Raw genomic sequence first — 14,788 nt, 5'->3', positions numbered from 1 at the left:
GATGGGAATATAGTAGGTGCTGACTCCATGGGTTACTTGTTCTAAGTCATTCCTTGTGCTTCTGGTAGGAGAGTAGTTTGATTTCGAATTTTAAACTTGTTATGACTTTGGTAGATGTCAAAGCAGACTAAAAATCCATATTGACTGTGTATGTCCATCTTCGAAGGAAATATGGAATTTCAGTTAAATAACTAACTCATTCTAAAACTGTTTCAAATTGATGTGTTACATGCACACATACACACAAACTAATAAAAATTCTTGTTCCCTCAGCTTAGTGCTAAATAATTATGTTCTCAGGAAAACTAAGATGCCATTAATATAACTCCCAGGACATTTTATTCACAAAATAAATTAAAATTCACACTCTGTAATGAGATCAGATTTCTTTGGGTATAGGTTTAACCATACCATAAGTGAATGAATGATTGAGTCTTTAGATCCGCTAATGCTGATACTACGTTACTTAAGTTTTTGTTTTGAATCGTCCTTTATTTCCCAACACTCTTGAGGAAGAGTGTTTATAATTACTTCCAGCCACAAACAAAGCTTCTGGAATAAACCCTCAGTAAACAGGACTGGCATATTAAAGGATCAGTTTTTTGATATGGCTGTTTTCAAATAGTAGGAAGGATGATACTCTCTGGAGGAATTTTTATTATCTAATTAAATACTTCTTTAGTAGAATAATGTCAGATGAACTCATTAGCTGAACATTTTGATTAGCCATGTTCTCCTAAATATTCCATGACCAGAAGAAGAGCTGTACAACTCTTATTTAATGCAATCACAATGGCAACCAATTCTAGCTGCTGCTTTTATCACAGTCCATCAAAGGAATACAAAGAAGCCCAAATTAAAATAAGTTCTGTAATAAAAAGAACATGTTCCTTTTCCAACTGTTTGAAAGCCTTTTCCTATCTTTAAGCAAAGTTCACTCAGTAATTATCTTATTTATGAAAGTAAAAAGCAGAAGGATGTTTCTCTTATTAAATAAATGGCTTTGTGCTTTGAATGCAGAGGGCATCTCGAAACAGTCAAAAAGAAAGCTGCGTTGAATGTCATCAACTTATTTCCTCCCACCCACTGTTTTAAATCATTTGCCTGGTTCCAATGTATACTACACTTACGTAAGTTGTTTATGAAGAGCCAAATTAATAGTCTTCACAATTGTTTTCCTTGGAATTTGGAGAGCTGACAAATGAATTAGTAGAAAATGGCAATTCTACATGAATTAGCTTTTAAGTCTCCCTAAGAGGCTGATGCAGAACTTAATAAGAGACTTATTAGGGGAAGTAGGGCAACTTAATTCAGATTGATTATAGACTTTGGTGAAGACAGCTGGGGTTCAAATGAAACTGCAAAAGAACTTATATGCACTTCAAAGTATGCTAAGCAGATGTCTGAAACAATTACTCTGTGCTCCCTTTTCAGATATTTCAAAGGCAGGATGGGAATAGCATGGTAAACCAAGGTTCTATTTGCCTAAACCGCGGTAGGGGCTTTAAAAACACACACAGCACTATACCTAAAGTCCGATGCCTTGGGAAAGGAACATGATTTGACATTGCTGTCCTCAGTAATTTGCTTTTAATTTTAAAAACAGAGCAGGAAATGAGAGCGAATACATGGGAACTAAGTAATAAGCTCTCCTGGCAACACTAACTTGCACTTAATTTTACATTGAACAAATAATGTGGTTAGGAAATTTAAGATGATTAAATTCCTCCTTTAGTCTCTAAGCTCTAGTAAGGCCAACAATGACCATTCTATTTAAAAATACTGAAAAAAAAAAAACAAACAAACCTCGACTTCTGAAAGTATTTAAGTGAGAGTTTCCTATAATATGCCTTCTCATAGTTATGCTCCCAGATAGTAAAGGCCAAATCATATGCTTTTAAACATCAGAATTGCATGCTTTGAAAACTAGATAAAACCCTGATTACTCCATATGACAGGCATTAGTTCCATATTTAACCCAGATTTATAAAGGATTATATCATTTCTGTGTTTTCTTCTCCAACAGCTTACATTAATATGTGTAGCACTCATATAAAAGCAACAACAAAGGCTTCCACAGAGCAATTCATTGCTCTGTTACTTACAGCCCATAGCAATTGACAATTGTTAAGAGCAATTAACAAAATATTAGTAAGCTTTACTTTTCTTACTACAGGTAGTACACCTTATTCATTATGGAAATATCATTCCTTTATTGTGAGGAAAGCTTACATATTGTGAACCAGTTTGGTTCTGCCTGGCCATGCATCTCCTATCTCTGTAACAAAGGATTATAAACTTTCTCTAAAACACCAATACAGTATACTAACGCATATATATGGAATTTAGAAAGATGGTAACGATAACCCTGTATGAGAGACAGCAAAAGAGACACAGATGTATTGAACAGTCTTTTGGACTCTGTGGGAGAGGGCGAGGGCGGGATGATGTGGGAGAATGGCATTGAAACATGTAAATTATCATATGTGAAACGAATCGCCAGTCCAGGCTCAATGCATGAAACAGGGTGCTCGGGGCTGGTGCCCTGGGATGACCCAGAGGGATGGGATGGGGAGGGAGGTGGGAGGGGGGTTCAGAATGGGGAACACATGTACACCCGTGGCAGATTCAAGTCAATGTATGGCAAAACCAATACAATATTGTAAAATAAAATAAATAGACAAATAAATTTAAAAAAACTCATATATAAGAAAGGATTTAAAGTTGGCTCAGATAAATGACAAATACAACAAAATTAATGAATAATAAAATATCAGAGTTAAAATGAAAAAAGCAATAAGGGAGGAGAGAGTTACATGAACATGGCTGAAATCTTGCTTCTAAAGTGAAGATGAAATTCTAATGTGTTACATCACATTTCACATTACCTATCAGGAGGAAACATACTTGGTTTTCTCAGTGTCAAATTCTGAGATAGCATTTCTCTGACAAATTTCTCAGATAAATCATGCCACAGGTAGCCTGAAGACAGCACTTACCAGTTTTCTTCTTTAATTTTTAGATGGGAATGTTGGAAATTAACATAAGTCAGGATGGCATGGTGGCTTCATCATTATCTCTGTTCTACTACATGCATAATTACATTATTCTCAATTATAATTACAAAAAAGGTCCAACTAAAACATTTCATTGTAAGAACTTCAAGGAAAGTCTCACAGAATTCCTATATGTGAATGTTCATAATAAGAAATATAAGTTGAAAGTCTGATTGAAAAAAAAAACAAAACATGTAAAATACATAACTACAAGGGTATGAGAAATCTGCATATTCCAAGATGGCAGCCTGGGACAGTCTATCTATAGTGTGTGAAAAACAGTTTCAAGTCAATTGGCAAACTTAGGGCAGTGAAATGTTTCTGGCTCAAGAATGACGTACTAGTCAGTGTCACAAAACCATGGTAGGTTAAAACAAAGAGACAACGTGGAAAAACAACAACTTGCACCAAGTTTTTCACACAGGAATTATTCTTAAGAACAAAGATGTCATAAGTAGACTTTACATTCAAAAGTTGTTCTACTCTATTAAAACCTGCATATATTCCACTTATAGGTATATGTAGCACACCTAGTGATTCAAGGAGTTATTCTCATTCCCCGTGACTACAGGGAAAGTAAGAATATTTGCATAGTCACATAAGCATTGGTGTTATTTCCAGTAAAATGAGAAATCATGATTCTGTCCTTAAAATATTTGATAAGCAGAATGAATCATGAATTTTAAAAATAAAGAGGCATTTAAAATTTAAATTTTATTCTAGTGGTTATTTCTATGGCAGCTATATTTGGAAGGCTGAGATTCTCTTAGTGAGCTAAATAGTCAATATTAACATTATGTTCCTTTCTCTTATTGTATATACACTGTCCTAAAGATGATGACTAGTAATAATGCCATGTCCATAGGGTTCCAAGACTTAGTTGTTTTATCCATTCTCCAAATTCTAAAGTCACATTTGCTAATGAAATGATGTAACGCTAAATCCCACAGAAACACACATTCCATAGTGACTTGAATGACAACTTCTTTAACAAATGAGAACTGAATGGAGGCGGATATCATGAGAGAGTCAGTAAGGGTGATGAAAACAAAGTGAGATGGATCCATAAAATGTTCTGGCTACCAGCCTAGCTATCCACTCTGCATTCCCTACAGCGAGGAGCCTCTAAGGGCTTAAATTTAAGGGCTCAAATTGCTGAGTAGAAAAATAGGAAGAGTGGTCTTAAGTACTCTGCTGCTGCTTTTCAAACTAAGTTTTAGTTAATAAAATTCACTCTTGATAAACTACCACCACCAAAGTCTCAAATCTGGTATTGTTGAGATGCAATAGAAAAAAGCTGGTGTTTATTTCCACTGTGAAATGAAGAGGAACTTCTGAAGGGAAATAACTATACAAAATTAATATCATCTATAATTTTAAGATAGGCATAAAATATTTATGGAATACTGGTTTAGAAACCAAGATAATCCCATCTGTTATGACCAGTAAATACATATGATGACCAGGTACTGTAACTTTAGTGTATCGGTGTCTGAGAAAGAAGTGTTGTTACATACAAGCGCTTTTTAAAGAAGCATTCAGTGTATACATGTTTTGTTATGACTGGGATGGGAGTGAGGAGGCTTACCAATCAGGGTATGGGAAATGAAGTTAGTCTTAAGATCAAGAACAGATGAGAGAGGGGAATTGAAAAGAAAACCGCAAATAGAGTTGGGTCAGGGCCCGTTGATATATGAGCTGTTCTATTTTTAGTTAGTTTTTGTTATTAAGTCATGCTGTATCCATTCTCCATCTATATTCATTATCTTACTAATGCTCCTGTGTGACCCATATGACTCAAAATGAATCCTTTAAGTCTGCTCAAAAGCCTATATAGTTAGCCACTTGATTTATGAACTAATTTACTTCCTTTGGGACATTCTTTTAAGTTAATTTGCCATTTGGGGGAAATTTTTAAGAATTTAGTTCTTATATTTTGGGATTAAAAAGAGTATTTTTAATGCTGAATAGGTAATATATTTCAAAACATTATTTTAATTTTTATGTACACAGCATTGTTAACCATTGCTTTAAAAGTTAGACCTGGGGTCTTAGAATGTTGGGGAAGATATTTTGGGGGTTATAAAGTCAAATTTTTAATCTCCTTTGATATCTTCACCTACTATTTTAATAAAGAGCTTTTCAATTCCACATTAGACTTTAGGCTTCGTAAGGACAAAGACCAAGCCTGTTCCATTTATAACGACACATACAGCGCATTTTACAGTAGCTCATAAACAGCTGTTGAGTGAAGGAATAAAAGAAGCTACATTAGATTTCTTATATGCTCCTGGCAGTGTACTAGGAACTGTGAATTCACAGATGTACAGCAGGATCCTTTTTCTGAGGACCCTTACTTTCTATGGTAGAACAAAAAGGCCACAATGTATGTGAGTTTAAGTGCAATAATTTAAGCATGTGTGGTGATCTATAGAAGCACTGAATTAAGAGCAGTTTCTTCTGCTTGATGGGAGGTGGGGGTGAAAGAAGATGGGGGAAGCTCTAAGGCTTGGAGTCATTGGAATTGCATCAAGTGAAAGTTCACCATGCGGATAAGTTGGGCCGACCAGGCAGAGCGGACAGCATTGGCAAAGGTAGAGAGTTATGAAAAGAGATGGGAAAAGGGGAATATGGTCAGAGTGTCCTGAATGGCCTAGAGAGGATAGAAGCAACAGTCACGTTTCTATGCTAGGGCTAGGAAGAAACAGGGTCAACTGCCTTTGACATTTGCTGGACTTCTTCATCAGGCAGGCAGTCTCCTGGAGAGTGTTTGGATTAGAATTGGAAGAGAATTGTTAACAGAAATATCAGTAAAGAAACTGCATTCATTCACTCACTAAGCAAATATTTAAACTGTAGTGTCTGTGATATGCCATGGACACTGATGGGGAATGGGGATTAAGGATGTAGCAATCTGAATTAACAGATGCCGGGACTAGAAGGGGACACTGGGTAAAAAGAGGAGAGAAAACATAAAGGAGATATTCTGAGGCAAAATGAGCAATCAGTGAAGTCAATGAAAACACAGAAGGATTCCAGGATAGACCTTAAGTTTCTAGCCTGAACAACTTGTTGGCTTATGATCCACTAACTGAAATAGGAAACAGAAGAAAAGCCAGGTCAAAAGGGATACTTATAGGGGAATGGGCCAACAGGAGAACAAATGGATTTGCTTTCAGAATGGTTGCATTTGGATTCTAATGGCATATGGGTTAGCAGATCAGAAAAGAGATTCAGACTAGAAATTCAGATCTGTCACCATCTACTCCATTTCAAACTGGGAGCATTTATCCAAAAAGAAGAGAACTGACCTGGAGGAGGAAATGGCAACCCACTCCAGTATTCTTGTCTGGAGAGTCCCATGGGCAGAGAAGCCTGGCAGGTACAGTCCATAGGGTTACAAAGAGTCAGATATGACTGAAGTGACTTAGCACATGAGCTAAGGTTTTTATAGAATAAAAAGGGAACTGAGCTCAGATTAGAAATTTGGGCATATTAACACCTGAAGGGTGGGGAGAGTTTCAGAATTGAGGAAAATAAAGGAAGAAGAAGGATGTGGAGGAAACAGTGCCATGAAAGCCAAGGGAGAAGAGACCTTCCAGAATGAGGGGGCTGCCAAATGTGCCATAATAAGGTGAGGATTTCACTTCTTTTGCATTTCAACCTGGCGGGATGTGTTGTTTTTGACACTAGATAAACAGAAAAAATTTGTTTCAAGTTGCTACTTTTCAAAATGATACTCCTAAATATGTATATTCTTTCTTTATAAATGTATTTATCATCTTTGTGCCATATGGGAATGTAACTTTGGTCTCATGGACACTATTCCAAATATAGAGTGATATTTCCTAATCCCTGCAGAAGACTAATACAATGCAAAAATTGTATTCTATACAATGCCTTTTAATGAAAGGGCAGACTTAATGGTCTCAGTTCACAGTACCATAACTCACTCAAGTCATAATAATTCAGTTAGCAAAAAGTCCAAAACCTAGACTCCTGGCTACTGACTAAATATTATATTTTTCCTGATAAGAGGTCAGTAAGCATAAAAGTTAAACACATCTCATTTTTATGTTTGAGAAAATAATAATAAAACATATTATCTTGTGTATTCCTTTGTAATCAGCCCTGATCTCCATCCAAAATTCATGGCAACTACTCACATGTTACTCTCCCTATACTTTCAAGTTACACATAATGTCATAGAAATAAATTATGCAATATGTAAAAAAAATATTGTATTTTCCCTTCTCTGATACTAAGAACCAAAACTACACACATACACACACACACACACACACACTCAGACACCCATGCGTAATTCAGACCACTTTAGTACACTTAAATGAATTTCCTCATAGCAAAATCAAAATGATTTTTTTTTTGCCCTGTAACTTAATATTTCATTTTCTATTACTGAAGACAGACAGATGATTAGATCATTATCTTCTAGTTGAGAAAATATTGGGTTGGCCAAAAAGTTCGTTTGAATTCTCCGGGCCACCCCCCGCCCCAACCATGCGTCAGAAAACTTTGACTTTGTGAAAGCATTCAAATAGTTAAGGGCCCCATTTTTAACTTTGTGAGGAGAAAATATTGCACCAGAGTTCAGATTAGAACCTCCTTTGAATCTCTCAAAGGGTGCTGAGGCCAAACAGTAGACAATACCTTGACTTTCTCGAGGTGATCCTGGAGGGAGTCAATGAGAAGATCGCCCACGGGCTGCCATGATCCCTTGATCACCTCAGCCTGGCGCAGTTTGAGGTCCAACTCATCCGTGGCCTCCTGCAGTTCTTGGAGTCTTTCGAGGGCCTCGTCTATTTTTCTCTGCCAGTCAGCCGAGTGCAGGTTCAATTTTTCCCACTCTGTGTTGACCTCCTCAGCCTGCTTTCGTAGGAGTCGTGTGACATTCTGGGCTTTCTCCTCAGGCGGCAGCTCTAAATTGGTAATATGACAAGGTTTTAGGCCACATTCATTTTTGTGTTTTTTAAAAAAAATAACCTTGCTGAAAAGGTCATACTGGCAAAAAGAAAGAGAACAGTTTCACAAGAGGGCAACCTTCCGATTAATGGCTTTTTTCTACTTTGGAGTTTAGCACATCTGAAGTCATGTCATCCTGAGTGAATCTGTTCTACTTTATATCAATCAGATAATCCAAGATTCATTTAAGCTACTGAGTAGCAAGATGTTAGGATGCACACCACAAGCTCGAATTTACTGCAGGAAAGAAGGCTCTTAAATTGAAAATTAGCTTATAGTCTTTGTGACAATAAACTTCCTCACAGATAATCTCTTTTGTTTGTTGTTTACTAAATGTTTCAATAAGTGATCGCTAATCTCTTTTAATGTTTATTTATGAATGTGCAAACAGATTTATGCACAGTGCTTTACGAGGCCCTTTTCTTTTTCAACATCAAGGTTTAATTTCAATCGATTCTATTTAACCCAGAAAATATGAGACCTATCCAGACCTTGGCAGCCAGAATGGATGGGTTGCTCTGTCACCACTGATCCTTCTATCAATATGTTATTACAGTTCCACATTCAATTACCTCTGGGCTCCTGGTAGAGTTTCTCTAGTCCTTCCAAAGGCTGCTCTGTCAGAAATATTCGTACAGTCTCAAGAGTACTCATGATTACAGGTTCTTTTGTTTTCAATTCCCTCTTGAAGGCCTGTGAAATGAGATGAAAAAAAAATGCTGATTTGGCTTGTGGCATTCTTCTCCAAATTAATCCTGGGTGCTCAGAACTTGGTTATGAAATTCCCAGGTCAATTTCTATCTCCTTTATTTATAAACTGATAGCCATAAAATGATAACGAAGGCTCGATGGATCTTTCTGTTAAGCAGGAAAACACCGTGTTTGTATTATGGAGAGCATAGTGGAGCTTTCAAGATATGTTAACATCCTTTAAGATATGAGTGATTCATTTAAGTAACTTGACTGCCAAGCTTGAAATCTGGAGCTAAAGTTCTAAGACATATATTGCAAAACTCTAGCAGGGCTAATGAAACTTACACATACCCAAAAGAATAGATATCCAGATTATAATGGGAAACCTAAAAGGCCACTTAGAAAAACTTAGGTTGTACGGAAGTATACGACCAACCCTAATTCATAAACATCAGCTAATTCTGTCAAAATGTCTGACAACGAACATAAAGATGTATTAATAGTAGACTAAGTGAAACCTCAACACTTTTGAAAAGCACCCATTACATTTTCTGTTGTGACTTCTTTGAACATGGGAGAAATGTTTTGAGGTACACTGGAGGTAGATTTGTGGGAACAAGTTTCTCTAAAAGAGTGAGCCTAGAACAGAGGTCTTGAGGTCATCTAAATCAGTTATCAAATTAAGTCTCTAACCTAATCTTCTTTGATGAAAGTGAAAGAAAGTGAAGTTGCTCACTCGTGTCCAACTCTTTGCGACCCCATGGACTGTAGCCCACCAGGCTCCTCCGTCCATGGGATTCTCCAGGCAAGAATACTGGAGTGGGTTGCCATTTCCTTCTCTAGGGGATCTTCCTGGCCCAGGGATCGAACCCAAGTCTCCTGCACTGTAGGCAGACGCTTTGCCATCTAAGCCACCAGGGAAGTCCAATCTTCTTTGATACAGAGGATTAAAAGACAATAAAAATGCACATTTTCTGCCTTCAAGAAGTTTCTGAACCAAAAGAAGGGAGATAACGAATACACTAGAAACAACGAAAACACTAAAATTCATACCTAACCAAGTGCTAAGGGTTGTGAGACATCCTGTGAGGCTAGGATAAATTCAGATACCCTGAAACCATTGAAGATAGCTATTGATCCATATTATGCAATCTCAGAAGGGAAGTCGTTAATGAAAATATTAAATATCATGTAAATGCTGAAAGATCAGTGTCAAAACAACAGTAATAATAGTCATCCTGATCTAGGACTTAATTATTTGTATCTTGTTTCAATTCTACCTTATTTTTATAAAGGTTGCCTATTGAATTTAAACGTTGTTTTGTTTCTGAGAGAAAACTTAGCAGTATCTCCTTTAAATTTCAAGTGTATCATGTTATAAGAGTACTCTATAAGTACACTGTGTGACACATTTATAAAGAAAAGCCTAATGGTGTTTGCCATTTAAAGAAATCCTGAGTCTGACACTTTGCAAAAGGATCTATCTTTCAATGTTATTTACAATTTAGCAGAGAGAGGCAAGGTTTTTGAGCCAAAGTAATGAAATTTTATAAGTGGAATAGTAGGATTCAGCCTATAGATAGGGATGCAACTTCTGTAGAGTTGGATATTCTTGCGCCCTTGAAATCATACCGAATGGATGGGTTATTTGTTCTGCTTACAAGTAAATTTTCCCTCTAATATTTCATTTGTAATCAGTTTGTGCCTGTGCACATAGACATGTATTTGTGTGCATATGTGTATATAGCTCTTGTATTCCTGCATTTTTATCAATTATCTAATTTTTCCAGATTCAAGAAAATTATTCCTTTACTTTGTCTCTCCACTTGGACTTGACAATAGGAAGGTGATACTGACATTACCAATGATAAAAATAATATCTCCCTTTATTGAACTTCTATGTATCAGTGGTTATACTAGAGACTAGAAATGCAGAGTTGAATGCAAAACAGCCCTTCCTAGGTGGGAACTTATAGTAAATAGTGGAAGATTTGATCACATAAATAATTTCAACACAATGTGGAAAGTGTTATAGGCTTGCACAATATGGGAAAGGAAATTGGGAAAGACCTCCTGGAGAAGATAGTAATCATGAAGAATTCTAAAGCAGGAACATGAGTCAGCAAGGGAAAAGTAGGTTGGAGGAAGAAGAAAGAAGACAAAAATGCATGTATGAAGACAGAGGGTAATTCAATGTGCCAAGTGCAGTTCTCTTAAGTAGGTGAGTATTTGTAGAAGATAAAGTACAAGAAGAAGACATGTCCACAGATGAACCAGGGTACTGTTCTCATCCCAAACTAATTAGACCTTTAAGTCAGGGTTTGAACCTTAACCTCTGACCATATACAAAGTCTAGGTGTTGTCTTGTAGGTAATCAGGAGCCTTTGAAGGGATTTAAGCAGGAAGTGGCAGGGGCACCTGTGCGTTTCAAATCCATTTCTCTGACATTAGTGCAGAGTACATATTTGAGAAGGACAGAAATGGAGTCAGAGAAAACAGGAGGCAATTGAAAGAATTCACTGAAAGGTTACGAGGATCTGATCCAGGGCAATGGTATCAGGAAGAAAAAAAACAGAGTAGGGAAATGTTTAAGAGAGTAGAGATGTGGGAATTTGGTGACCAAATAGATGCTGAAGAAGAGGAGAAAGCAAGGGTGAACTCCTAGTTTCTAGGTTGGGTAGAGGAGGGAATGCTGGGTGCAATTAAACTAAACATGAGGAAATAAACTCTCCTGGATTTCTCAGTACACCTATAAAAAGTTCTAGCCACTTGAACACTTTCCCATACCATGAGAATTAGATCTGTAATCATTTGTCTGATTAATTTTACTGATCCAAGAGGGCCAACTGGTTATAGGCCAGAGTAGTTCTTTAGGTTAAGCTGCAAGGTGTCAGAAAGACTGGAATGGCTATCTCTGCGGGCATTTACATTTCAAAAATATAAAGCCCAGACTTTGGAGACATTTCTAGGTTGTAGAATCTGAGATGCATGGGGCTACCTGGCTCCCAGAGAAGAGACCATTTCAGAGGGAGGATGGGACGACTGCCATCCTTATTCCATCTGCCATCATCTTTTCCTGGCTTCTTGCCTATGGAATACCTACCAGTCACTCACACAGGAAAATTTTCATCAGATCTCACCATGTCTCCTTAGGGGTAAGGCTTGAACAAAGGGTAGAAGGTAGTGGTGATATTTACTGGAAGTTAATTAAAGGAAATTGGCCTCTGGTCTAGAACACCTTATGTGCACATTCAGGATAAAAATTAACAAAGACGAATATGAAAACTCCAACACTCCTATGAGGGGGGTCTGTTGGGCAACAGAGTAAGGGGATGTGATACCCTCAGCTTGGAGATATAACATTCATTCCAGCAGGAAACAGGTTTTGAATGCCACATTTAGGGAGAAGAAATGAGATATAGGAGTCATTCTCTCACTAAGCTAATATACACTAAGGGTCTACGATTATGCTTATAGGCAAGGATTAAAATTACGTCAGTAGATGAGATTGCTCAGTGGAGTGAACTGAAAAGAAAATTCTGGAGAACATACATAAAAATTTAATGAGCAGACAGAGAAATTGGATCCTATGAAAAGCTGAAAAGGATTGGATAGGCATAAAGATTGGGGGAAATAAGGACCGTAAAGCTGTTCAAGACAGAGTGAAGAGTTTGAGAGGAATAAAGTAACCGAGAGTGTCCAATCATGACAAAGAAGTAAAGCGAGATCAGCCTGAAAACTGTTCATGAGACTTGGTGAGAACAACTTCAGTGGAGGCAGTAGCTTTGGAAATAGTTCAGCTGAGGAGCAAGTAAGAGAAGAAAGAGAAGGTATTTCAAATGACAACTATTTGCCTAGTATCTTATTTTTCTGAGAGGGAGAAGATGACAGGACAGAGATGATCACAAGGTAGAGAGAGATACATTCTTTTTAGGATAGGAATGGTTTGAACACAGACGGAAAGTTGGATAATCAACCATCCTGGTTTGCCAGGTACTAAGGACCAGGAACCTTTGATGCTGAAACCAGGATAGCATCAGGCAAATCAGGACAGTTGGTCACCACAGTAGAGAGGGATATATTAAAGACTTCAGGGCAAAGTGGAGATAATTGTTGGGGCAGGGTCTGTCAAATAAGGAAACAAATTTTAATGGTCCCACTAAACTGAAAAAGCTCAAGACACGATGTGATTCCATTGTTAAAAACTGAGCAGCCCTGTGATGATCTAGAAGAGTGGGACTGGAGGGCAGGGTGGGAGGGAAGCTCAAGAGGAAAGGGATATATGTATACATATAACTGATTCACTTCATTGTACAGCAGAAACTAACACTGCATTGTAAAGCAATTATACTCCAAGAATAAAATTAAAAAACTGAACAGCAAATAATTCAAGGCTGAGGACCACCCATCCATTGTGAGAGACCACTTGTTTGCCCCTCAAGTTGTTGCCAACAGCTTAGCTCCACCACAGCTGCACAGTTTATTTCTAAATATGAGTCACTAAGGATTAAAATAAATCTAAAGAAACGACAAAGGAAGTTCTGTCATTACAAACACATAAGCACCATTATTTTCACATTGGTGCCAGAAATTAAGAAAAGAAAGTAGATGGAAGATAGAACAGTTAAGTGACTGAAACTTGAAAATTTAAGAAGATTTAGACTCAATACACACAAAGAACTGTAAAAACTCCAGAAAAAAAGGGAGAGGAAAAAAAACTATAAAGAGCAATGTCATGTTAAACATGGTTATATGAAAGGTGCTCTTCCATTTATTCATGTAACACATTTTGAGCACCTACTATGTACCAGACACTGTTCTAGGCAATGGACATCATTGATTCTTATAGCATGGAGTTTAAAAGAGACAAGCTTAGGTAGAAAAATAATAAAAGACAACAACAACAACAACAACAAAAATCCTCATGAAGATGTTGCATTAAAATGATGAAAAATAGATTTTTCAATATCTGATGAATTTACCCCAGACTGCATGTTATAACAGTTAACTTCATTTGAAAAGTAAGTAAAATGGAGCCATTTTAAAACAACAACAACAACATTTAATACCAAGAGCCTTAACTCTTCAATAGCGTCTTGTTTCACAAAAAAATAAAGTAGATTTGAATGACACTGGGGAAAATACATACTTATATACAATACTGATTTTGTCTTATGGATTACAGTCAATATTTTAAATCAGGTAAATTGGGTCATTCATTTGCTGATATGAAAAGGCTAGCAGACATAAAGTGCTTCTTTCTTACACACACAAAATATATCTTTACATTATTTAAATGTCAATATTCAACTGATATGGTATTTACCTCCTGAATCTTTTGAACAGATGAAACTATTTTCTTTAAAACCCACCATTTCCCCCATACCTCCTTTCTTCTCTTTTTGAGAGAGCCAGGCCCAAGGGTCTGAAATAGTGATGTGGAAGAATTAGAAGCAACTATAAAACACTTCGAGTAACTTTGTGAAAAGAAAATAATCTTCTGTCTCACAAATGAGAAAAAGGCCTACTATATTGATATTTTTCCTTTAGCTTCTTGAAGTTCAGAAAATAAACTTACAGGAATTGTGCTACAAAATTACAGTAGCAGCAAATCCCAAGGTACATCCATTTTATTGCAAAGGTTAAATCATCTGATGGATAGTATTTATACCTCACAAATACTAACCAACTGGGTGACTTGACTGCTCGCTGATTGATTCATTCACAAATATTTATTTTGAATCTATTACATATAAGGTAGGGCAGAAATAGGGACCTGATCTTTGTCCTTAAGGAGTCAACAGTTTGGTTGAGTAAGTATGTTTGTATAAAAGCATATTTTTATTAAATTAATGTTTTACCATTGTGAAGCAAAGTACAGATAAGTTAGGCTTTTACCTAAGGCTATCTGTTCATTAGTCACTTAGGATCCAAATTTTGAAATTCTTAAGCCAGTCTGAAAGTGACTAATAACAAGAAAACCAGTTTCCTAAATTACAAAAAGTGTGGAAGACACAGAAGTGGGAAATTCTAATTACAGTGAGGCAAATGAAAAA

At 36.7% G+C, this 14,788-nt stretch overlaps 1 protein-coding gene across 2 annotated transcripts in view; it reads right to left on the bottom strand.

Moving 5' to 3' along the window:
• DMD (dystrophin) overlaps positions 1-14,788 on the bottom strand; it is a 2,165,569-nt gene that overhangs the window by 366,677 nt on the left and 1,784,104 nt on the right. For both annotated transcript variants that reach the window (XM_061137756.1, XM_061137757.1), the window contains 2 exons: positions 8,612-8,732; positions 7,728-7,996 (listed from right to left, as the gene is read on the bottom strand). In XM_061137756.1, coding sequence (XP_060993739.1) covers positions 7,728-7,996; positions 8,612-8,732 — 390 coding nt within the window. The remainder of the gene's footprint in view (positions 1-7,727; positions 7,997-8,611; positions 8,733-14,788) is intronic.

This window comes from Dama dama, chromosome X, assembly GCF_033118175.1.
Source record: "Dama dama isolate Ldn47 chromosome X, ASM3311817v1, whole genome shotgun sequence".
NCBI classification, from domain to species: domain Eukaryota; kingdom Metazoa; phylum Chordata; class Mammalia; order Artiodactyla; family Cervidae; genus Dama; species Dama dama.
The sequence above is the reverse complement of the archived record's forward strand: the minus strand, read 5'-3'. Positions and strand labels throughout refer to the sequence as shown.